Source organism: Dipodomys ordii, unplaced genomic scaffold (genome assembly GCF_000151885.1).
Source record: "Dipodomys ordii isolate 6190 unplaced genomic scaffold, Dord_2.0 Scaffold55, whole genome shotgun sequence".
Classification (NCBI taxonomy): domain Eukaryota; kingdom Metazoa; phylum Chordata; class Mammalia; order Rodentia; family Heteromyidae; genus Dipodomys; species Dipodomys ordii.
The window spans coordinates 4,550,684-4,574,747 of record NW_012267271.1 but is presented as its reverse complement, the minus strand read 5'-3'; the positions used below and the strand labels follow the sequence as shown (position 1 = coordinate 4,574,747).

The 24,064-nt window shown below is 48.8% G+C and overlaps 1 protein-coding gene across 6 annotated transcripts; it reads left to right on the top strand.

Moving 5' to 3' along the window:
• The first annotated feature begins 8 nt into the window (after positions 1 to 8).
• Positions 9 to 23,826, top strand: Golga2 (golgin A2). 6 transcript variants are annotated; one of them, XM_013021455.1, is made up of 27 exons: positions 9 to 112; positions 2,791 to 2,913; positions 5,850 to 5,930; positions 9,213 to 9,320; positions 9,733 to 9,776; positions 9,895 to 9,958; positions 10,314 to 10,373; positions 10,553 to 10,633; positions 11,432 to 11,470; positions 11,705 to 11,767; positions 11,849 to 11,942; positions 12,023 to 12,129; positions 17,339 to 17,397; positions 17,692 to 17,833; positions 18,250 to 18,339; positions 18,444 to 18,551; positions 18,748 to 18,835; positions 19,139 to 19,476; positions 19,972 to 20,085; positions 20,875 to 21,120; positions 21,203 to 21,278; positions 21,455 to 21,540; positions 21,783 to 22,001; positions 22,074 to 22,176; positions 22,271 to 22,377; positions 22,447 to 22,603; positions 22,690 to 23,826. In XM_013021455.1, the coding sequence occupies exons 1-27, from the start codon at positions 29 to 31 to the stop codon at positions 22,902 to 22,904; spliced, it is 3,096 nt and encodes a 1,031-aa protein (XP_012876909.1). In that variant the 5' UTR covers positions 9 to 28; the 3' UTR covers positions 22,905 to 23,826. The 6 variants fall into 6 exon arrangements, with proteins under 6 accessions (XP_012876909.1, XP_012876910.1, XP_012876914.1 ...); XM_013021456.1 differs by having other exon boundaries at positions 21,458 to 21,540; positions 22,690 to 22,904; XM_013021460.1 differs by lacking the exon at positions 9,213 to 9,320.
• Positions 23,827 to 24,064: the final 238 nt, after the last annotated feature.

The following is a 24,064-nucleotide window of genomic DNA, read 5'->3' as shown; positions in this document are numbered from 1 at the left end:
GAGCGCGGTGGTTGCCGGGATTGTGGTGATGTGGCCCCCCCACCTCCCCTGTCCCAGCCCCGGGATGTCGGAAGAAACCAGACGTAGCAAATTGGCTGCGGCCAAGAAAAAGGTAAAACGCTCCGGGTCGCGTCCCCTTGACTTAGCCCGGACTTCTCCGACGGCCGGACCATGTCAGAGTCTGAGCCACTCTGGAGACGCACGGGGGTGAACCCCTTGGCGCCCCTTGGCTCCCCCCACCAAAGTCTTCCCAGCCGGCCCCGCCCCCTCAGCAGCCCAGCCCCCGCCCTCGCCCGACGCCCCTGGGTGACTTTGGCTGCTGACTCCCCGCTCCAGGCTCGACCCTCGCCTCCCGCTGCCCCAAGCTGGACCTCTCCGGGCTTGCTGGACTCCCGATTCCCGAGGACCTGGGTCCTGGCCCTGCGCTCCCCCTCCCCCACCGCCGCTGCCAACGCCACGGCGGAGCGGCGACTCGGGCGTCGGTGGGGAGCCTTGGAATGTAGTTACACCACTGTCCCCCTCTGAACTGTCATTACCACCTTGGGCTGGCCCTTTGATCTTGCGACTCAGTTCCCTGAAGTGTCTTCACCGCCTTTTCGGTTTCTTTGGTCGCGGTACAAATTGCTACTTGGATAGAGGGGGAGGAGGAACTGCTTGGTTGTGGGACCCCGGTACAGAGTGGTTTTAGGTTCCCTTCCTCCCTGTGCTCCGACTTTGACAACCTGAAAAGCTGTCGCCGCTGAGCTCAGAATGTTAACAATATCTCTGGGAGAGCAGGTTTGGGTTGCTTTGGTTTTCTCCCACATTTCAACCAAAAAGTCTCTACAATTTTTATTTTTCTGAGTTCACTACCGAGTTCTTTCTAACTCTGGGACCAGAGAGTCCTTTAGCCTCGCGCTCTGGAATGAAATCTGCGTGTTTAATGTGGAAGAGTTCCTGGGAATACTGAACTTTACAGCTGGGCTTCTCCCCCTCCCCCCAATCATTGTCTCCACCTGGGGTGCTGAGTGCCACAGGATAAATATGAGGCATTAAGTGTTGCTTGATTCCCTTGAATCACTGAGCACATTAGTGAACTGAGGGTTGACATTTTCATAGATTAGGAAAGTTAGAAAAGACCCCTCTTACTGAAATGATGTTTGGGACTTTGTTAGCTTTGAGAACCTACAACACCAACTCCCTTCCTGCTTCTGCCCTTCGGATGTGTTGAAGGAAAAGTGGGAAACTACCCATTTGTAGTTTTTTGTTTTTGTTGGTTGTAGGGCTTAAACCCTGGGCCTGGGCGCTGTCCCTGAGCTCTTCAGCTCAAGGCTAGCGCTCTAACCACTTGAGCCACAGTGCCACTTCCGGTTTTGAGTGGGCTGGTTTTGAACTGCAATCCTGAGATCTCAGCCTCCTGAGTAGCTACGATTACAGGCATGAGCCACCGGTGCCCGGCTCCATGAGTAGTTTTAACATGTGTTTTAAAAAAAGTCCTGATGTCTGGTTTCTTTTTTGTTTTTATGAGTTAAAGGCCCAGGGGTTGGCCTTGAACTTGCAATTTTTCTGCTTAGCTTCCCAAGGGCTGGGATTACAAGCCTGTGCCACCACACCCAGCTCCCTGCACCCAGTTTCTAAAACACAGACATTTCATACCTACACTTATTATTATTATTTTTTTGGTTGGTTGTGGGTCTTGAACTCTGGGCCTGGGCGCTGTCCCAGAGCTCTTCAGATCAAGGCTAGGATTCTACCAATTGAGCCAGAACACCACTTCTCCTTTTCTGAGTAGATAATTGGAGATAAGAGTTTCACGAGCTAGGTGCTGGTGGCTCCCGCCTGTAATCCTAGCTGCTCAGGAGGCTGAGATCTGAGGATCAAAGTTCAAAGCCAGCCCGGGCAGGAAAGTCTGTGAGACTATCTCCAGTAAAACCACTCGAAAACCGGGAGTGGTGAAAACCGGGAGTGGTGCTGTGGCTCAACAGTAGAGCGCTCCCCTTGAGCTGAAGAGCACAGGGACAGCACCCAAGCCCCAGAGTTCAAGCCCCACATCCAACAACAACAACAAAAAAAAGAGTTTCACAGACTTTCCTGCCCAGGCTGGCTTTGAACCATGATCCTCAGATCTCAGCCTCCTGAGTAGCTAAGATTACAGGTGTGAGCCACTGGCTCCTGGCTCATACCTACACTTATTAGTGTTTACTTTTTAACCCTCTACTTCTAGTGTTGCCACCTTGGGAGCTGCTGATTCATGGCACAGCCCAGAGCTTAGAGTCAGAAGACTGAATTTAAATTCCATTATTGCCTCTTTTTGAGGTGTGGGTGTGAAATAGAATCCTAGGCTTCTGTGCTCTGGCACTGAGCTACATCCCTATCCCAATTATTGTTATTATTATTATCAGTCCTGGGACTTGAACTCAGGCCCTGGGTGCTCTCCCTAAGGTTCTTTTGTTCAAGGCTAGCACTCTACCACTGGAGCCAAAGTTCCACTTCCTGCTGTTTTGATAGTTTATTGGAGATAAGAGTCTCATGGACTTTACTGCCCAGACTGGCTTCAATCCCTGATCCTCAGATCTTAGCCTCCTGAGCATCTAGGATTACAAGTGCGATCCACTGGTGCCTAGCTATTGCTTTTTTTAAAAGTTACACTAGTTATTCTGTTTCTTAGGTCATTAAGGGATCATTATTCCACCTTATAGAATTGTGGGTGGAATTACAAGAGGTGGCATATCTAAGAGTATTTTATAAAAGAGATATAAATAAGGGGGCTTATTGTTTTCACGAGTATCTCATTGCTTTTCCTTCCTACAGCTGAGAGAATATCAGCAAAGAAACAGCCCTGGTGTACCTGCAGGAGCAAAGAAGAAGAAAAAAATAAAAAATGGCAGTAACCCTGAGACCACCACTACTGATGATTGTAACTCACCCGAGGATGTGAGTCTTGGCTGCTAGGCTGTCAAAGGGCTCTAAGGGCAGCAGCGGGTAATGGTTAAGATGGAAGAAATGTCAGGCACTGGTTGAGAATTCTGGTTTTCAGTGGTTGAGCACTTGCCTAGCATGTGAGAGTACCTGGGTTCCGTCCTAGCACAGGAGAAAAATAAAGATAAAGTAAATCCTAAGTTTGAATTCTGCTTCTCCTTTTGCTAGGAATAGGGAAAATTGCTTAAATTCTTTGAATTTCTCTTTCCATATCTATAGAAGGGTAATATTTTATGGACATCATAAAGTTTACATGAAATTTGTTTTTATGTTATTCCATAGCACTGGGTTTCCTATTAAGAGTAAATATCCAACAGTTGGTAATTGTTATTTAATTTTCTCTGAAGCAAGACCAGTGAGAACAGCCTGTCCTTCAGGAAACACTGTCTTTACCATTTAAAAGAAAAGGAGCCAGGCACTGGTAGCTCATGCCTGTAATCCTAACTACTCAGGAAGTTGAAATTTGAGGATGGTGGTTAGATGCCAGTCTGGGTAGGAAAGGCCAAGAGACTTTTTTTTGTTGTTGTTGGTCATGGGGCTTGAACTCTGAGTCTGGGCACTGTCCTTGAGCTCTTCAGCTCAAGGCTAGCACTCTGCCACTGAGCCAAGTGCCACTTCTGGTTTTCTAAGTGGTTTATTGGAGATAAGAGTTTCAAGAACTTTCCTGCCTGGGCTGGCTTTGAACCATGGCCCTCACATCTCCGCCTCCTGAGTAGGATTACAGACGTGAGCCACCAGTGTGCAGCCCAAAAGACTCTTCTTTCTAATATAAACTACTTAGAAAAAGCCAGAAGTGGCACTGTGGCTTAAGTGGTAGAATGCTAGTCTTGAGCAAAAGAAACTCAGGGACAGCACCCAGGCCCTAAGTTCAAACTCTAGGACTGACAAAAAATAAAGAGGAGGATTTAGATAGTCCCTCCTTAAAAAGAAGGTATTGTGGGTGGGGAGCATATCTGCTTTTTCAACTTACTTTCTAGTTTTCATTTCTGGATCTGGTCCTTTTGAAATTTGTTAAAATAATTTTTTTTCCTTTTTTTTTTTTCTTTTTTTTTTGGTCAGTTGTGGGGCCTGAACTCTGGGCCTGGGCACTGTCCCTCAGCTCTTCAGCTTCAGGCTAGCACTCTACCACTGGAGCCACAGCGCCACTTGTGGCTTTTTCTATTTATGTGGTGCTGAGGAATCGAACCCAGGGCCTCATGCATGCAAGGCAAGCACTCTACCACTGAGCCACCTTCCCAGCCCTCCCTGAGCTCTTTTGTTCAAGGCTAACACTCTACCACTTAGCCACAGCTTTACTTCTGATTTTTGAGTGGTTAATTGGAGATGAGTCCCACAGGGATTTTTCTGCCCGGGCTGGCTTCAAATCTCAATCCTTAGATCTCAGCCTCCTGAGTAGCTAGGATTACAGGTGTGGGCCACTAATGCCTAGTCCATTTATTTTATTTTTTTGGTATGTTGTGGGCTTGAAGTCTGGGCCTGGGCTCTGTCCCTCAGCTCTTCAGCTCAAAGCAAGCACTCTACCACTTGAGCCACAGTGCCACTTCTGGTTTTTCTGATGTTTAATTGGGAATAAGAGTCTCATAGACTTTTCTGCCTGGGCTGGCTTTGAAATGAGATCCTCAGATATCAGCCTCCTATGTAGCTAAGATTACAGGTGTGAGCCACCAACGCCTGGCTCCTTTTAATCTTAAAAAGGGGTGCAGAAGGTTGTCAGTCTGTCTTCTATAGGTACTTTATGCTGAGGGTGCTGTCTGATCTGCTTGGAAAAAGTCATTCCCCTGTCTGATTTAGGAGGTGACATGGGAAATGCAATTGGCAGGAAATTCATTTGACATACTGTTACAATCAGGACCAGATGGTTAGGATGAAAAGACATGAATTAAAAATTTTTTTTTTTGTGAGGGTTGGGTGTGGGTCTTGAACCCAGGGCCTAGGTGCTGTCCCTGAGCTTTTGTGCTCAAGGCTAGAACTCTACCACTTTGAGCCACAGCTCCACTTCCAGTTTTCTGGTGGTTAATTGGAGTTAAGTGTCTCATGGACTTTTCTGCCTGGGCTGGCTTTGAACTGCGATCTTCAGATCTCAGCCTCCTGATACCTAGGGTTATAGGCTTGAGCCACTGGTACCAGCTTATGTAGATTTTTAAAATTTTTACTAAAATTTTAAAATTTTTACTAGGAAAAACCATCTTTGAAAACTAAATTGTTTAATATGGATAATTAATAAGATATTTTTACAGGAACCATAGACATATAAGGAATTGCAGGTTTATAATTTAACATTATGAATTAATATCATTTAATATGATGAATTATACCTGCTGTCCACAGAAAGAGAATACTATGTGGATAGCTGGCAACTTATATCTACCTGAGAAGTACTGACTTTTAAGTCCATCTTCACAATCAGTTTACCAGGTGACCACAGAAAAGGCATTTTCTCCTCTGAGCCTGTTTTCCTTGTCTACTACTGGATTAAGTCAGTGTCATTCATACTTAATTTTTACCTGTAGCCTCTGTTCAGAGTACCCTTTCTCAGGAGCCTGGATATAGAATGGAGATAGAGGTCTGGAGCCTTTACAGATTGTTATGGTACCTCAGACCTGAGAAGAGGGTCTAGCATGTTGGAAGCTGCATTGGTCACATGACTTGACTACATCTTTTGGGACTTTTCCATCTATTTGTTTCCCTCACTGGCTGCCTTTGGCAAGGCAGCAAGTGGCTGTTTGGAAAGGACAGCACTGGCTTGGTATTGATCTCTACTCTTCTTCAGTGTCCCATTTCCCTGAATTCACCTCTTCTTTGTTTCCTGATTTTCTTGCCTCTTTCTAAGCTACTTCTCTCTCTCTCTCTTTCCCCCCCTGCCCTTGTTTTTCCCTTTCTGCCTCCTGTAGATTCAGGACATTCTGAAGGTGCTGGTGTCCGACCTTAACCATTCCAATGGGGTAGTGCTCCCCCCATTGGACAAGTGGAAGGTGAGGCAGAGCCAAGACCCCCTCTCTGGCTTGCTCTCTCCCATCTGTGCATGCCCCCAAGGCTTCTCTGGTTTGGGAAATCCTTTGCCTCTGGCTTACTTTGTGTTGCTGCCAGTATGCTTAGCCTGCTTATATCTGCTTTACCTGTTTGGTTGATTGGGCTCTCCCCTCCCCATCTTTCATCATCTTGGAGAAGAGGAAGTTAGTTAGGAAAGTTAAAGTTAGTAGTCTATGAATACTTTCAGAGCAGTTGTGTGGGACTTGGGCTTTGTGAATGCCCAGTGTGGTGCTGTCAGACTGTGAGAGATTAAAAAACTCCAGAGCACCTTTAGGTCTTGTTTTCTGGGAATCTGTCCCCAAAAGACCAGTAAACCATGGCAGTTTGTGAGTTTTTAAATTGATTTGTTTGCTTTGAAACTTTGGAAGATAAGGTTGGGAGAAAATGAGTTTTCGTTATAGTTACAGAGATCAAGGCAGTTTTTTTCCCCCCAAGCAATGGATTAAAGGAAGTGAGGTTAACCAAACAGAGAGTGACCAGAACACACTGCCCCTAATCTTAAACATCAGAGAACACTTGGCAGTATTCACTGGGCTCTGGATTTCAAAGGCCCTTGGCCAAACAGTGGCAAAAATAGATGAACAAGCTAGATGTGGAGGTGTACACCCATAATCCCAGCACTCTAGGAGGCTGGGAGGGTAATGAGTTTGAGTCCAGCAAAAGATATGTAATAAGACCCTGTTTCAAACAAACAAAAATTCAAAATAGACCAATAAGATGGGTGCCCCTGAGGGAGAAGCAGCCTCTGAAAGAAGCGAGGGAGAACATCCAGATGCTCACCTGAGGGAGGCTGGCTCCCAGTGGACTGTAGGCAGGATAATGTGACACTTGAGGCTACTAGGAAGATGAAAGGTGAGGCTGGGGGAGTCGTAAGGTTAGGACTCCTTTCAGAAGTGCAGAGAGTCAGGGTGGAGCAGGATCCACAGGGCTAGGAGATGGTGGTCTCTGGACATCCTGTTGGCACTTCCTTCTTGGCTACCTTGCCCAAGGGGGATATCTGCTGAGCTGAAGATCAGGGTTTTGCCAGGGCTGGATCCTTTCATGGGAAAAAGCTTCTTAGCTGGTGTTGAGTTTTCCCATCATCACAGCTGATCCTGCCCAGGCAGTCAGGTCTGCTGAGGTGCGGTGATTCACCCTGCCTGCTCAGAGGAGACATCAACTGACACATTGGATGGGAGAGGACTCGGGCTGAGAGGCCTCTTGGAACCTCATAATTGGCTTTTGCTCTGCAAAGTGACCAACTGTGTAGGGAGTCTGGAGCCTCAGTTTCCTCATTAGAAAAATTCTAATGGTATAAAATTTTGTGCCTGCTGGCGCTGGTGGCTCACGCCTGTAATCCTAGCTACTCAGGAGGCTGAGATCTGAGGATCACGGTTCAAAGCCAGCCCCGGCAGGAGAGACCGTGAAACTCCTATCTCCAATAAACCACCAGAAAACCGGAAGGGGCGCTGTAGCTCAAGTGGTAGAGCGCTCGCCTGGAGCTGAAGAGCTGAGGGACAGTGCCCAGGCCCAGAGTTCAAGCCCCACGACCGACAAAAAAAAAAAAAAAAAAATTGTGCCTATCCCAGGCCTCTGTTCTGGAAAGGAAGACTAGTGTTTTCAAACTCTCTCAACAATTGTTTTCCATGCAAGTTTCCTATTTTAGCAATGGAGTTCTTTGACTATGATCTCTTGAGTAGAGTTGATATTTCCAGAAGTGAGGAGAGTAGAGAGATAAAACAGTGTCTAATGGGATAGGATTTTTTTCTTTTTCTTTCTATGCCAGTACCAGGGCTTGAAGTCAGAGCCTCACACTTCCACTCTGCCTTTTCACTAAAGGCTATCTCTCTATCACATGAGCCATGTCTATAGTTCTGGCTTTTTGCTGGTGAATTGGAGATAAGATTCTCCTAAATTTGTTTTCCCAGGCTGATTTTGAGCCTCCACTTCTTAGATCTTAGTTTTCTTAGTATAAGGATTATAGGCATGAGCCATTGATGGCCAACTTGGGACAGGATTAAAAAGAAACACCAAAAACCCAATACTTAACTGCATAACCTCAAATTATAGAATAAATTAGTTGCTTAAAAAATCATGTTACATATATTTAAAAATACTTAGAAAGCACTTTTTTCTTCTGTGAGAATTCTTGTGTCTAATCCCATCCTGGGATAGGAATCCAAGATGCCAGTAGGGACTGGAGCCCGACAGTCTGTGGTCAGGAGTGCAACCTCCCTTTAAGTGTTCCGCCTGGCAAGTTGTTACACTCTGCTTGTATCTATTAGATTGGTCTGTAATGTGGTAAAGCATTACCAGCTTCCAACGCTAGCAGTCACCAATGGACACTGGAACCCAGAACCAGGATCAAAATCTTAGGAAGTATGAAGTTCCTCCTTAGATCCCTGGGCTCTACAACATGGGAACCAATTGGGTGGGGTTTTCATAGGTCCAGGCTTGATTGGTCCAGAAAGCAAGCAACACTTTCCCTGAAGGAAAGAGAGGCTATTTCCTCACCTCCCTTAGTCAGCCAAGAATCATTCTTTGCTCTGTTGGATGTTAGAAGATCTCTAAGCTGAGAATTAAACTCAAGATTAGGGAGTGACAGGGTGTGGCTGGTCAAACAAGTGGATCCAGTTGGGGGAGCAGGAAAGACTTCCCTGTGGCCCCAAGTCCTAAATCCTCAGGTTGTTTGCTGGCTACTATTCCTAGGAAAAAAGTCCCACCATCTCCAGGATGCCGAGAACCCAAAGAGCCACATATTCTGCTGTTTTCTGATGCTTAGAGACGAGGAAGAAGGAAAAAGGAGGAATGAAAGCAAGAAAGGATACAGACAGATAGTTTCAATCGATCACCACAGCTAGTCCATCACCACAGCCTCTCCCCAGTAGAGGAGTCATGGTCACTGTGGCAGACTGGCTTCCTGGAAACAATGCCTGTTTTTTGACTAAGGCATACTTCTTTTCCACATGCTGTGGCTGCCACAAGTCAGGCTCTAGGAAGAATGAAGTTCTTGGGGTTTTCAGGAAGGAGGCTCTGTAGCCCCTGCTTTCAGCTTTGGCCATCCCAAATCCTGCTGCACCACCAGAGGCCTAGGCAAGCTGTGTCTACTTCCACAGTGACCCTTAGCATGTGTGACTGTCCTCTGCCTGCAGCCGCACTATCCTGCCTGCCCCACCCCCCCAGGTCCATGGCAGTGAGGTGCCTTCTCCGCATGGCTGCTAACCCCTTGCTTTGTTCTGTGACAGGCTCCCCAAGACTGTGCTGCTCCTGTACCACCATCTGCTGCTGACCCTGTGTTACCTGCCAGTGTCCCTTCCCCTGACGCTGGTATCGCTAGCATGGCATCGCTTCAGGTTTGTGCCTTTCCTCTTGTGCATGCCACTGTCTTTTGTGCTTGTCCCTTCTCCTTCCCAAAGAACTCTGTCCTCTCTGGATTCTCTTCTCTCCTCAGGCAGTGAGGTCCCTAAAGCCAGGTGTTCTTCCTAGGCCTGGAGTGGGAAGCTAAGACAGGGCTTTTCCTTGAAGTTTGGGGAAATGAAATGTTGTTGGTATGAGCTTGCCTTATCCTTCCAGGATGATTTTTTTTTAATTTTTAATTTTAAAAGCAAGGTCTTGCTATGTAGCCCAGTTTGCTCTCAGCTTCACTGTGGCCTAGGCATGATCCTCCTATCTCAACCTCCTGAGTTCTACTTAACATAGGCATATGTCACCACACCCAGCTTCTTAGGAGAACTTGAACGACCATCCTGTGTTCCTTCCCAACAGAACTATGATGCTGACGATGGCCCTGATCTCATGGATGAGACCAAGTGAGTGTCCCCTCCTCAGGCAGCAGCCTCAGGGCTGAGGGAGTTAGGGCAGGCCTCCACCTGTGAACCTCCCTCCCATCAAGCCATCTGTACTCCTGACTTTTATCTCCATCTCTAGGACTTTTTCATCAACTGAGAGCCTACGGCAACTTTCTCAACAGCTCAATGGTCTTGTGTCAGAGGTACCCCAGGATTGGGGCCTGGGGAGGGCAGGGTGGGGGTGGGGGAGGAAAAGATGATAGAAACTGAACTCAGGATTCACAAGAGAGGTAGCAGAGGGTAGGACCAGCTGGTGTGCTGGGTAGCATTAGGCAGGTCTTCTCTTAGTCTTGTCCTCATGTACCCCAGACTTGGAGCACATGATTGGTGGTATCATTTTATCCTGGGACAGAAAGCAAGCCCAGGTTGAGAGCTGTGTAGGAGAACCAGGGGAAGTTAGGCAGGAAAGATTGTGCCAGTGGAGGAAAAGAAAGGCAATTGGAGGGCTCAGAGGTTGAGGTGGGCAGAGCATCTCCATATGAGCTCCGTCTCTTGTAGTCTACACCTTACGTCAACGGGGAGGGCCTCACATCTTCTACCAACATGAAGGATCTAGAGGTGAGTGGCCCTGGACCACAGCCCAGTGAGTCTGCAGACCAGTCCCCCATCTCCTCCCACATGGGGCCTGGGTGCCCCACTGCCAGCTGAGACAGTCCCCCCATCCTCCCACCCTAATGATGCTCTTTCTACCTCTCCCCTCATCCTCCTCCAACTCCTCCTCTCTGCATGCGCCTCAGAGCCGGTACCAAGAGCTAGCAGTAGCCCTGGACTCCAGCTATCTAACAAACAAACAACTCAGTAGCAAGATAGAGGAATTGGTAAGAGTCCAGTGGGGTCCCCTGAATCCATGCTGCCAATCCTGGGCTCCAGTTTCCCCTTGGGGCTCTGAAGAAAGGGACTGGGGACCACTGGTGCCAAAGGGGAACAGGGTGATGGGGGGCGTAGATCTTAGCTGGAAGGAGCCCGGAGCCCAGAGCACGCAGCATGGCTCTTCCTCTTGCTGACCCCTTACTTCCTCTTTCTCCTCTAGACACTCTGCTTGAGTCCTCATCCCACTTACTCTGCACTGTTGCCTTCAGTGGGTACACAGGCCCAGCTAGTCACCCTGGATACAGGCACCCTGTATTCTGCCCTGGCTCTGATTTTTGGGGTCATGTTACCTCCTTGGGCTTGAGTTTCCTGTGGAGGCAGAGTGAGAGGGTGTACAGGGTCCCTTTCCACTCTAAGAACGTAAGCATCAGGGAGAAGGGAATGAGAGGTGGCCATCCGTCTCATTCCTGTGTCCCTGCTGTGCCCACAGGTTGTGCTCAGTTGTTGAGTGAACACCTAAGTCCCAAGTGGGCCTGAGGCAGTTTGTTTTCTCCAAGTCCATTTCTAGACATTCATGTTACCTTCCTTTAAAGACTATCCAGATTCAGATCCTTAGTTGCCTAGCTATAAACAAAAGCTAGCTGACACTCAGATTGTCTTTTTGAGGGGAGCCTGAGAAATTTTGTCCCCATGGGATCTCAAAACTTTTTTCAAGTCCATCCCTGGCCCCTGCCTGCCCTGTCTTGGTCTGGGGAGTGGCATAAAGGAGGAGAGCCTCACTCACCTCCCTTTGACTTTCCCCACAGAAACAACAGAACCAAGACACTTTGGACCAACTGGAAAAAGTAATGTGATTTCTGTTTTTGCACATTCCGTAACTGCTGGGATTGGGGAGGACCTGGAGGAAGAGGCCTGGAAAAGTCCTGTTCTTTTACCCAGTCCTGTTGCCCAGAGGGTCCTTTCCAATCTGATCACATTGGTTGTCTCTTCTGGGCACTGGTGGCATTCTGGGGGCTTGTCCTTTGCCATTCCATCTCTGCCTCCCCCAGTGAGAGCTGCTGCTTTCCTCTTGCCCTCAGGAAAAGAAGGACTACCAGCAGAAGCTAGCCAAAGAGCAGGGAGCGCTGAGGGAACAGTTGCAGGTGAGTGGATGGCGTGGTATCCCCCAAAACCCCCAGAAAATATTCTTTCCTCTTTTAAAACTCATTTGACTTCTCCTCAAGGTTCACATCCAGACCATTGGGATCCTGGTGTCTGAGAAGTCAGAATTACAGACTGCCCTGGCCCACACGCAGCAGGCAGCTAGGCAGAAAGCAGGTGGGAATTGGGGTGCTTCTTATCCTTCAGCCTGATGCCAAGAGGGAGTCCTTGGGACTTATCTACCTCCGTCATTCCAGGAGAGTCAGAGGATCTTGCCAGCCGCCTGCAGTCTTCCCGGCAGCGTGTGGGAGAGCTGGAGCGCACTCTGTCTGCTGTCTCCACACAGCAGAAGCAGGCAGATAAGGTGAGGTCTGTTGACTCTCTGGCCACTCAGAGCCCAGGTTCCCTGATGGAGTAGTGAGTCTAAATTGCTAAATTGGAGTGTGTTATTGCATGGGAGATTGCCTTTCCTTTCCTTTCCTTTTCCTTTTTAAATTAGCATCAATTAGTTGTACAAAGGTGTTTTATTACTAACATGTCTAGATATATGTATATGTACATATATATATATATATATATATATATATATAAAATCATCTTGATCAGAGTCATAATCTCTGTCTTTCTCTTAACTCCCTTGTCCCCTTCACAAAGCAGCCTCAGAAGGCTTCACTGTACCATTTTTACACATGTACATAAATCATGTTTATCTGATAACTCCTTTTCTTGGTGCATTGATTCACTTGTAGAGCATCTGCTATTTCTGTTGTGAATAGTGCCACAATGAATATGATGTGCAGTTCCCTCTATTAATATCCTGCTGTGTATTCCTTCTAGATTGTAGAATAGTTACATTTTTAGTTTTCTGAGGATCCTCCATACAGATTTCCATGGTGGCTACACTATTTTACATTTCTTGACTTATTTGCTTTGCTGGTATTCTACAATTGAGCCACACCTCTAACTCTGCTTTTCACTGTTGAATTGGAGAATGGAGTCTTGTGGACCTTTTTGCCTAGACTAGTTTTGGACCTCAATCTTTTCAAGTTTCAGTCTTCTGACTAGGTAGCTAGGATTACAGGCATGAGCTACCACCATGTGGCTTTTAGGTTTTTTGTTTTTTTTTTTATTGGGTCCGGTCGAGGGCCTGAACTCTGGGCCTGGGCGCTGTCCCTCAGCTCTTCAGCTCAAGGCTAGCACTCTACCACTTGAGCCACAGTGCCACTTCCGGCTTTTTTTTTTCCGGCTTATGTGGTGCTGAGGAATGGAACCCAGCGCCTCATGCATGCAAGGGTGTGTGGGTGTGGGTGTGGGTGTGGGTGTGGGTGTGTTGCTGAGGAATGGAACCCAGCGCCTCATGCATGCAAGGCAAGCGCTCTACCACTGAGCCACCTTCCCAGCCCTGGCTTTTAGGTGTGTGTGTTACCACATGAACTGCCACCATGTGGCTTTTAGTTTTGTGTGTGTGTTCAGTCCTGGGGCTTGAACTCTGGGCCTGGGCACTGTCCCTGAGCTTCATTTGCTCAATGCTAGCACTCTACCACTTGAGCCACAGTGTTGCTTCTGGCTTCTTCTGTTTCTGTGGTACTAAGGAATTAAACCTAGGGCTTCATGCATGCTTGGCAAGCACTCTACCACTGGGCCCCAGTCCCAGCCCCTAGTTATGTTTCTTTTTTTAAAATTTATTTTATTTTGTTTTATTTTTTATTGTGAAAATACTGTACAGAGGGGTTACAATTACATGGACAAGATAATGAGTACATTTCTTATCAAACATTGTAGCCTCCTCCTTTGTTTTCCCTTCCCATCCTCCCCCCGCCCCCCCTCTAGTTATGTTCTTAATAATGATCATTCTGACAGAGTGCATTGGAATCTCAATGTTATTTTATATACATTTCTTTCTTCTTTTTTTTTTTGGTCGGTCATCCTTAGATCTCAGCCTCCTGAGTAGCTAGGATTACAGGCGTGAGCCACCAGTGCCTGGCACACTTCTTTTATGTTCAAGGATGACCATTTCTTCATGTACTTATTAGCTAGCCATATGTACTTCTTTCAAGAAGTGTCTGTTCAGTTCATTTGATGTTGAACTGTTTCTTGCTGATTTTGTTGCTTGGGAAAGTTGAGGGGCTAGGGGGCTTTGTATTCAGCAAGTATTGGAGGTGGACTCTGAAGGCCTGGTGCCTGCCATGCCCTTAATTAGCTGTGGCCTTGGCCAAGTGCAAAGAGAAGGAATATGTCTTTTGACCGTGAAGGTACAGAAGAGCTTAATATATTACAATATTTATCTGTGTGTGTATATATGTGTTGTACTGGGGTTTGAACTCTGGCCAGGGAGCTTTCTTTTACTTTTTTCTGCTCAAGGTTGGAGCTCTACTACGTAAGCCACAGCTCCATTTCTGACTTTGATGGTTAATTGGAGATACGAATCTCACAGACTTTTCTTCCCAGTCTGGCTTTAAACAAAGATCCTCAGATTTCAGCCTCCTGTATAGCTGAGAGTATAGGCATGTACTACCAGCTCCTGGATTAATATATTACAACAATTTGTAGAGCCAGAGGAAACATATATGGTGTATATGTATATCCATAATATATACAATATACATAATATGCATATGCATATATGTTATATATAAATATATATAAAGTATATCTGAGAGGATTCATAGAGGAGAGAAACATGGTAGCTCGAGGTCAGTTCACCTCTGAACTGTATGTGTGTGTGTGTGTGTGTGTGTGTGTGTGTGTCTGTGTGTGTGTCTGTGTCTGTGTCTATATCTGTATGAGCGCATGTGTGTGTTTGTACATTGTGACTGAGGCTTGAACTGGGCCTCAAACTCTTGCTTGCCCTTTTTATTTTCCCCCCCTCAGGGCTGGTGTTCTGCCACTTGAGCCACAAGTCCACTTTTGGCTTTTTGCTGGGTAATTGAAGATAAGAATCTCATGGATCTGGGCAGTGGCTCATACCTGTAATCCTAGCTACTCAGGAGACTGATATCTAAGGATCTCAGTTCAAATTCAGCCTTGGCAGGATAGACAGTGAGACTCTTATCTAACCAAATAACCACCAGAAGACTGGAACTGGCGCTATGATTCAAGTGGTAGATTGCTAACTTTGAGCTGAAGTGCCCAGGGACAGCACACAAATGCCAAAGCCCAGAGTTGATGCTCCAAAAAAAAAAAAAAGAATCTCATGGAGGGCTGGGAATGTGGCTTAGTACTTGCCTAGCATACTTGAAATGCTGGGTTTGTTTCCTCAGTACCACATAAACAAAAAAGTTGGATGTGGTGCTGTGGCTCAAGTGGTAGAGCTCTAGCCTTGAATACAGAGAGGCTCAGGGACAGAGCTCAGGCCTGAGTTCAAGCTCTATGACTGACATAAATTAAATAAATAAATAAATAAATAAATAAAGTCCCATGGACCTTTATGTCCAGGCTAACTTAAAACTGAGATCTTTGGATTTCAAACATGAGCCACTAGCGCCTGCCCCTCACTTCTCAACCTTCTGAGTTTTAGACTGAATACACTATCCATTCAAAAGTAAACAAAAGGGTTGGACACTGGTGGCTCACACCTGTAACCTTTGCTACTCAGCAGGTTGAGAGCTGAGGATTGCAGTTCAAAGCCAGCCCAGGCAGGAAAACTCTGAGATTCATACCTCTAATTAACTGTAGAAAGCTGAAAATAGAGCTGTTGCTCATGTAGTAGAGCACTTAGCCTTGAGGAAAAGACTCAATGACAGTTCCAGGCCCTAAGTTCAATCCCTAATACTGTCTCTCTCTCCCCACCCCCAGCAGCCCCTCCAAAAATAAGTAAAAATTTTCCTTTCCTGTTTCACCCCATCCCTAGAGAGAAAATGGACCTAGAGAATCAGACAGATCAGGATGTTCAAATCCTGGCTGTAAGTGATATTAGACTAGCACTTAGCCAAACAAATGGTGTGTGTCATCTGCCAGATGGAGGTGACAGTAACTCTGATGGTAGTTGTGAAGATGAAATGGGAGGGCTGGCATAGGGCCTGGTGGAGTTTTCATGAAAACGAATTGTAACTCTAGTAGTAACAATTGCAATAATAACTGATACTTCTCAGCCTCTAATAGCCAGCTCTAAATTCAGATCCTTTTTTTTTTTTTTAAATAAGGTCTCCCCAGTTATCCTTCTGCAGCCTGCTGAATGCTGGAAATTACAGGCCTGCCCCACCATGCCTTACATTCAGTCCTTTTCCACCCTTATTGGTTCTTTTTTTTTGGTCGGTTGTGGGGCTTGAACTCTGGGACTGGGCACTGTCCCTCAGCTCCTCAGCTCTTCAGCTCAAGGCAAGCACTCTACCACTTGAGCCATAGTGCCACTTCCAGTTTTCTGAGTGGTTTATTCGAGATAAGAGTCTCACAGACTTTCCTGATCCTCAGATCTCAGCCTCCTGAGTAGCTAGGATTACAGGCACCTGGCTCCCTTATTGGTTCTATTATTAAAAAACAAATGAGGGCTGGGAAGGTGGTTCAGTGGTAGAGTGCTTGCATGCATGAGGCCCTGGGTTTGATTCCTCAGCACACATAAGCAGAAAAAGCCGGAAGTGGTGCTGTGGCTCAAATGGTATAACACTAGCCTTGAGCTGAAGAGCTGAGAGACAGTGCCCCAACCCAGAGTTCAGCCCCACAACTGGCAAAAAAAAAAGAGACTGATAGTGGTTCATGTCTGAGGGAAGCAGACATCAAGAGGATTGAGGTTTGAGGCTAGCCTATGTAAAAATAAGCCAGGTGTGGTTGTACGTGCCTATAATCCCATCTACTTCAAGGTATAGGTAGGAGGACTTTGTAATCTAAGCCTGGGGCGGGGGTGGACAGAGGGGAATAAAAAAAACCAAAAACAGATCCTAAAGCCAAAAAAGACTGCATGGCTGGAATAGTAGGGCTCCTGCCTGGCAAGTACAAGACCCTGTGTTCAAACTTAAACACCACCAAAAAAAAAAAAAAAAAAGGGCTGGGGGTATAACTCTGTGGCAGAGTCTTTACCTAGCACATGAGTTCCTGAATTTGATCCCTGGCCCCAAACTAGAAACCAAAGCTTAGCCGGGCGCTGGTGGCTCACGCCTGTAATCCTAGCTACTCAAGAGGCTGAGATCTGAGGATCTCAGTTCAAAGCCAGCCCGGGCAGGAGAGACCGTGAGACTCCTATCTCTAATAAACCACCAGAAAACTGGAAGTGGCGCTGTAGCTCAAGCGGTAGAGCGCTCGCCTTGAGGTGAAGAGCTGAGGGACAGTGCCCAGGCCCAGAGTTCAAGCCCCACGACCGACAAAAAAAAAAAAAGAAACCAAAGCTCAAAGGTTGGGCATTGTGGTATGCTTGAGCCCAGGGAATGAAGAACAGCTTGGGTAATATAGTGAAGCACCCCCTCTCTGACCCAGCCAAATAAAATTAAACGACCAAACAATACACACTAAAGTACAATTGAGACCTTAGGCTTAGAAATGCCTTGAAAAATTTCAGGTGTGATTGAGGGTGAGGAAGTGTCACTGTGGAAGTTACTGGGCTATTGTTCTGCTGGAGCCTGACTTACTTTCTGTATTTGCAGTACAATAAGGAGCTAACCAAAGAGCGAGATGCCCTGAAACTGGAGCTGTATAAAAACAAGTAGGAAGGGGAAAGGAGGATGGGTGCTCTGTGGGGGCCTTAGTGGGGCTAATAGTGGGAGGTCGGGATCCAAGTTTGTACATGTATAGAGCTGAGCTTGAGTTCTAGCAGTACCCCTGACTCCTGGGATGGCATCAGACAACTCATGACATCTCTATGGCTTATTGTTTGTGAATCTATTCTTCATGACCCTTTTGATATGCCATACAGTTCTGAGGTTGTATAGGGTAGGGTGGGTCGCAAAGCATTTCCTTTAGTTCTTGGTTCATTCCTTTGCACTGACTCTGGCCACAGTAAAAATAATGAAGATCTGACGGAGCTGAACTCAGAACTGGAAGAGAGGCTTCAAGTCCTACTGACAGAGAAAGAAGCCATGCAGTTGGGAATGGAGGAGCTGCAGAAGAAGTTGGAAATGTCTGAGGTCCTCCTGCTGCAAGTGAGATGCTGCAGTCAGGCAGGGAGTGTCACCCTAGGGTGTCAGCACAAGTCTCTGGGTTTGGGAGGGTGGGGCAGTGGGGGACTTCCAGCCAAGAGCTGGAAAATTTGGATCCTTGTTTTTGTCCTGCCATAGGATTCTCCACAAATGGTTAAAAGACCCACCATTTGGGGCCCTGCCCTTAACCTATGGAATCAGAATCTTGGCAGTAGGGCTTTTACATCTTAAGGGTCCTGGTTAAAAACCACCATTTTATAGGTTTCATTTACATGGCCAGTGAGGAGTCTGTTCCCTTTTTGGCACTTTAGTACATGGCAGTGACCTTGAGTTGTCATTGATCCTAGCTCACACCCTACCTTAGGGCTTTGTACTGAACAGCCTGGCTCCCTGATCTCAACTTCTCCTTTTCCTCACAGTTTTCTAGTCAGTCGGAGTCCCCCGACAGTAACCAGCAGTTACAGCAGGCCATGGAGGAGCGGGCGCAGCTGGAGAGAAAAGTGGAGCAGGTAAGGCTTGGCAGGGAGAGGAGTGTGGAAGGAGGATGGCCCAGGGAGCCAGGAGCAGGCAAGGACCAAGACAGCCGTTCTTGATGTGACTGCACCTCCTGCAGCTGACAGAGTTGCTGAAACAGCTGCAAGTGGAGAGAGACCAGTATGCAGAGAATCTGAAAGAAGAGAGTGCTGTGTGGAAGCAAAAGATCCAGCAAGTGTTGGAGCAGGTGAGGCCCTGCCCTTGGGAACTCACACACACGCTCTTTCTGGGCATCAGGACCGTGGGTGGGCTATCTCTTGTTGTAGAATGAGCTGGAGAGGTGCTGTGTGTTGATTTTTGTGGAGGTGGGGTCTGGGATGGAGATGGTTCCTGGGACCCTCCAGCCTCTCCCTCCATGGCTCTTCCTCATGTTCCTTGGGCAGATGCGCATGTTGAAAGAGGAGAAAGAGCGCAGTGCAAATCAAGTACTGGAGCTGGAGACCAACTTGGCAGAACTGAAAAGCCAGCTGGGTAAGCGGGGGCTTAAAATACCCCAGTGTGCATGGATGCATGGATGTAGGAGCATCATGGAAGATACATAGGATTTGCACTGGGAAGCAGAAAATCTTTTTGAGCTTCAGTGTCCCCATGTGTAAAGAGATGGCATGCCTCCTGTCATCTGCCACAGTTGACTTGAGTTGGAAGTAGCCTGAAAGATTGACCACCTATGGGCATGAAGAATCGGGGGCTCTAAGGGCTGAGAAGAGGCCCCTGAGACACAGAGGCCCCTGAGACACAGAGGCCCAGGCCCTTATTGTTTGCTCCTTTTCCCAGCGGAGTCATCATTGCCACCAGCCCCAGTGGGGCCATCGGAAGCAGAGCAGCAGCTGCAGGCAGAGGCCCAGCAGCTGCAGAAGGAGCTGGAGAACCTGGCAGGACAACTACATGCACAGGTGCAGGACAATGAGAACCTGAGCCGCCTGAACCAGGAGCAGGAGGAGCGGCTACTGGCTCTGGAGCGGGAGGCTGAGGTCTGGAACGAGCAGGCAGAGGATCGCAAGCAGATCCTAGAAACCATGGAGAGCAACCGCACCACCATCAGCCGCGCACTCCTGCAGAACCGGGAGCTCAAGGAGCAGCTGGCCGAGCTGCAGGATGGTTTTGTCAGGCTGGTGCGTGGCCTGCTGGCCCTCCTTGCAGGGCAACCCCATAAAATAGGATGCTATAAGTCTGGGTTCTGGTGGCCCACACCTGTAATCCTAGCTACTCAGGAGGTTGAGGTCTTAGAGCTGCTGGGATCATGGTTCAAGGCCAGCCTTGGACAGAAAAGTCTGCAAGATTCCATCTGTAAAATAATGAGCAAAAAAACGTGGGCTGAAGGCATGGCTCAAGTGGTAGAGTATCAGCCAAGTGAGCAAGCTGAGCAAGCACAAAGGGTCTTGAGTTCAACAAGCCTTGGTACTGGTCGGAAAAAAAAAGATAGGGTGCTGTAGATCTCATGTGAAATGGTGGCTTCATGAAGATGCCTCATAAGCTGCAGACCTGCTGTAGTGTCCAGAGGAGGAGTGGAGATAATCCTCCAGCCTTCCTTGCTCTGAGAGGGTGGAGACTCAGGTCTGGGGGCTCCGGCCACACTGGGTGCACTGATGGCTGCTGTCTGTCTCCAGAGCAATGAGAACATGGAACTCACCAGTGCACTGCAGTCGGAGCAGCATGTCAAGAAGGAGCTGGCCAAGAAGCTGGGCCAGCTGCAGGAGAAGCTGGGAGAGCTGAAGGAGACGGTAACTCTTGTCCTGTGAGATGTAGCTAAGAGGCAGGGGCCAGACCCTGGGGAGCAGAGGTGTTGGAGCCAGCACAGGTCAGCTGCAGCTGGGGGACCCCAGTATCCTGCAGAGCAGTCCTGTGATTTTCTTGTTCTCTCACTATTAGAAGTGGGTCACTCAGGGTCCCTTTCACGTCTGGACATTATTCCTACAGCTTCCTTATTGTAGGCTGAGACAGGTTATGATATAAGGTTCCTCAGATTCAGGCTGGATTCTACTCTCGGCTCAGTGGCTATACCATTAAGCCTGATTCCTAAAATTCAAGAGGAAATTAGCTGTGGGGCACCGGTGGTTTACACCCATAATTCTAGCTACTCCAAAGATGGAGACCTGTAGGAGCAAGGTTCAAAGCCAGCCCAGGCAGAAAAGTACCATCTCCATTTAACAACAAAATGCCAGACGTACAGGCATAGTTCAAATGGTAGAGCCATAAGCCTTGAGCAAGCAAACTGAATGAGAGTGTGAAGCTGAGTTCGAGTGCCAGTACTCACACCAAAAGAGAGAGAGAACTATCAGATGCCTCATATTCCTTATAGAGTTGAGGATTAAATGAGATGATGCATGTAAGGAATTGGGCTTGATCAATAAGCAATGTGTGAGTTGGTCCCTCTGCTAAGTGGTAAGAAAGGTTCTGAGGTCTGAGTCTGGTACAAGAGGCAGGGCTTCTGTCCCCACACCTCCCATTGATGGGCTCAGAATCTGGAGGGCAGGCCACTACCTGCCCTCATCCCTAAGGTCGTCCCGCAGGTGGAGCTGAAGAGCCAAGAGGCCCAGGGTCTACAGGAACAGCGAGACCAGTGCCTGTCCCACCTGCAGCAGTACGCAGCAGCCTATCAACAGCACATGGTGGCCTATCAGCAGCTGGCCTCAGAGAAGGAAGCCTTGCATCAGCAGTTTTTGGTGCAGACCCAGCTCCTGGACCAGCTGCAGCATGAGGAGGTGCAGGGCAAGGTGGTGACGGACATGGTCCGCAAGGAGTTGCAGGAAACCCAGGTGAGGCAGATGGTGTAGCCAGCCCCGAGCGGGAGGACCTGGCCACCTCCTCCTCTCCTCACTCTTTTTCTTGGCTCCTTAGAAGCGCCTGGAAACCACCAGCCAGCAGAACCAGCAGCTGCAGGCCCAGCTGGGCCTCCTGGCTGTCCCTGCAGAAGGTGAGTGAGAAGAGAGCCTCGCAGGGACTCTGGCAGACGCTTTGAGAATAACTAGTCATTCTCCGGGTAGGAATTGGCCCAAGGGTACACAGTGAAGCAGGGGCAGAGGTGGGTTCTGAGCCTCTGCTTCCCTTGTGAAGTTGTCTACGGACACACCACCTACTACCTTTCCCCAGTAGATGAAGCAGACAAAGAGGAAAGGGAGGAGGATGCTCAGCCCCGTTTGACCATCCCAGAGGATCTAGACAGCCGAGAAGCCATGGTAAGCCAGACTGTGCCCGGCCCCTTCTTCCTGCCTCCTTCTGTGGTCCCTCTGGACGCCTCTGCATCTTGATTTCCCTTGAAACTGAATGATTTCTCTTGCCCTTCACACCTTTCCTGGGAGCCAGTGTTCAGACATGGTTGTACTTGGGAACAAGAAGTGCACCTGCTGAGTCCTCCGCCTCCCTACCCTTTTGTCCCAAGACAAATGTGTCCCCTGACATCCTGCCCCCTTGCCTGCAGGTAGCATTTTGCAATGAGGCTCTCGCCAGCGCTGAGGAGGAGAAGGCACAGCTGCGCAGGCAGCTGAGAGAGCAGAAGGAGCACTGCCAGCGCTTGGCTCAGCTGGCAGCCCCGTCACAGAGTGAGGCCAAGCAGGATGCCATGGGCCTTGGGAGTGGAGGAGACTCTGTGTCCGGGGAGAGCCAGCAGGCCATACAGATGTCCATGGAGAAACTGCAGGTTGGTCTTTTCCCAATGGGGCAAGAAGAGTAGGGCTGGGACTGAGACCTAACCCCACAATTGTGGCTCTAGAGCCGCTTCCTAGAGGTCATGCAGGAGAAGATGGAGCTCAAAGAGCGTGTTGAGGAACTGGAACATCGCTGCATCCAGCTGTCTGGAGAGACGGACACCATTGGTGCGCTGGGGCCCAAGGCAGTAGGGCTGCATGGAGGGGGTGAGCTGGGGCGTGCCAGCATCTGAGCCTGTCTTCCTGCCCACCCTCCCCACAGGAGAGTACATTGCCCTCTATCAAAACCAAAGGGCCTTTCTGAAGGAGCGACACCGAGAGAAGGAGGAGTATATCAGCCGGCTGGCACAGGACAAGGAAGACATGAAGGTAGGCCCCCTGATGTCTCTGTGGGCTGGGGCCAGACGGGGTGTGGTTGCTGAGCATCTTTCCCTCCAGGTGAAGCTACTAGAGCTACAGGAGTTGGTGTTGCGGCTTGTGGGCGAGCGCAACCAGTGGCAGGGCAGGTTCCTGGCAGCCTCCCAGAGCCCTGCTGCTGAGCCCACCCCAGACCCCTCAAGCTCTCAGGAACTTGAAGCTGCCTACGAGCAAGGTGGTGAGTCAGAGCCCTGGGCACGGCTAGTGGGATTAGGGGAGGCCGGCCAGCACAGCAATCAGCTCTGCTTCTCTCTGTCCCCCAAGACCTTCGGGAAGTGAGCCTCTCTGATCATGTGGATCCTGTGCCAGGAGAGGCTGCGGTGGCTTCGCCCCCTGAGAACCCGACTGAGCAACAGATCTTGCAGCTGCTGCGTGAGATCCAGAACCCCCAGGAGTACGCAGGCTTGGGCAGCAACCCCTGCATCCCCTTCTTCTACCGGGCTGATGAGAATGATGAGGTGAAGATCATGGTTATCTAAAAGACTGATAGCCAAAGTCTGGAGAATAGGGGCCAGGGTTCAGCCCCACTCCAGACCCTGCCTCCTGCCCTTACCATTCCTTCCCAGTCACCCTTTTATCCTTAGAGTTGGAAGATCAGACCCCCTATATTAACAGGGGGACATGAACAGGTGCAGACCCTTTGCCATCTTGGCAGGGGCTGGGTCTTAATCTCTGGACTCTGGCTCCAGAGTTTCATAGTTACTGAGCAGACTGCCTCTCTGGAGGGGCAGGGTCTCCATTCTTCCCTGCAGAGGCACTAGGCCAGGATAGCATTTCCATGGCCCTCCGGACAGATGAGGCTCACTGTGGGGAGGTGAGGACAGGCTGGCAGGGGCCATCCTGTATTCAGCAGGGTCCTGTGGCTTTGTGTGTGTGGTGGTGCTGGGATGAAACTCAGGGCCGGGCGCTTCCCAAATCAGCTCCCATCTTCATGGCACTTTGGGGCAGGATTAGCTGAGCAGCAGCATCACAGGTCCCCAGGCAGGTGGAGTCAACTGTAGGCCATGTGAGGGCTGAGTCAGCACAGGCGGTCCACTTGGGGCTCCCTTTTACGTGCACTTTGGGGCAAGGCAACTGGGCAGCGTTCTCTCAAGCCTTAGGGCACTCCGAGGGTTGATGGAGGCCGGGCAGAGGCTGCTGGGAGGTGGGCTCCCCCTCCCCTAGTGTACATACTGTACCTGTGTAACATTTTGTATATTCTGGGGTAGGGATGCCCCCTGTATCATAGTGGAGGTTGGGGTTGGCAAGTGGTGGGAAAAAAAAATCTAATAATTATTTGGGCTGGGAAACTTATTTATTGGTAGCATAGGACAGAGGAAGGAGGCGGGGATGGGGTTGTGGCACCCTGGTGATGCGGCTCCTGTTTTGCTTTTTATTTCGGAATAAATGAATTTAGCCATACTGCTTGGCCTCTCGCAGTCCTGTTTGTCACTGGCTGCTTAGCACTGAGCGGGGAGTGGGTTCTGCCAGCAGAGGGCAGGCTTTGACCTGTGTGGAGCTGGAGTCTGCAGTGTCCAGCATCTGCCAGACCTGTTTCCTGTATGCTGCCGGGTGAAGCCTGGAGATTGCAACAAGATGCCAAAGGGTCAAGGGTGGGCCTGCCCTAATGGACGGTAGACTCAGGCCAGGTCTGTGGGTG

Coding starts and splice junctions, on each gene's coding strand:
- Golga2 (XM_013021455.1), top strand. CDS start 29: ATGTGGCCCCCCCACCTCCCCTGTCCCAGCCCCGGGATGTCGGAAGAA. Junction 21,279..21,454: donor CCTGGCTGTCCCTGCAGAAG/GTGAGTGAGAAG, acceptor ACCTTTCCCCAG/TAGATGAAGCAGACAAAGAG. Junction 22,177..22,270: donor TGGAGAGACGGACACCATTG/GTGCGCTGGGGC, acceptor CCCTCCCCACAG/GAGAGTACATTGCCCTCTAT.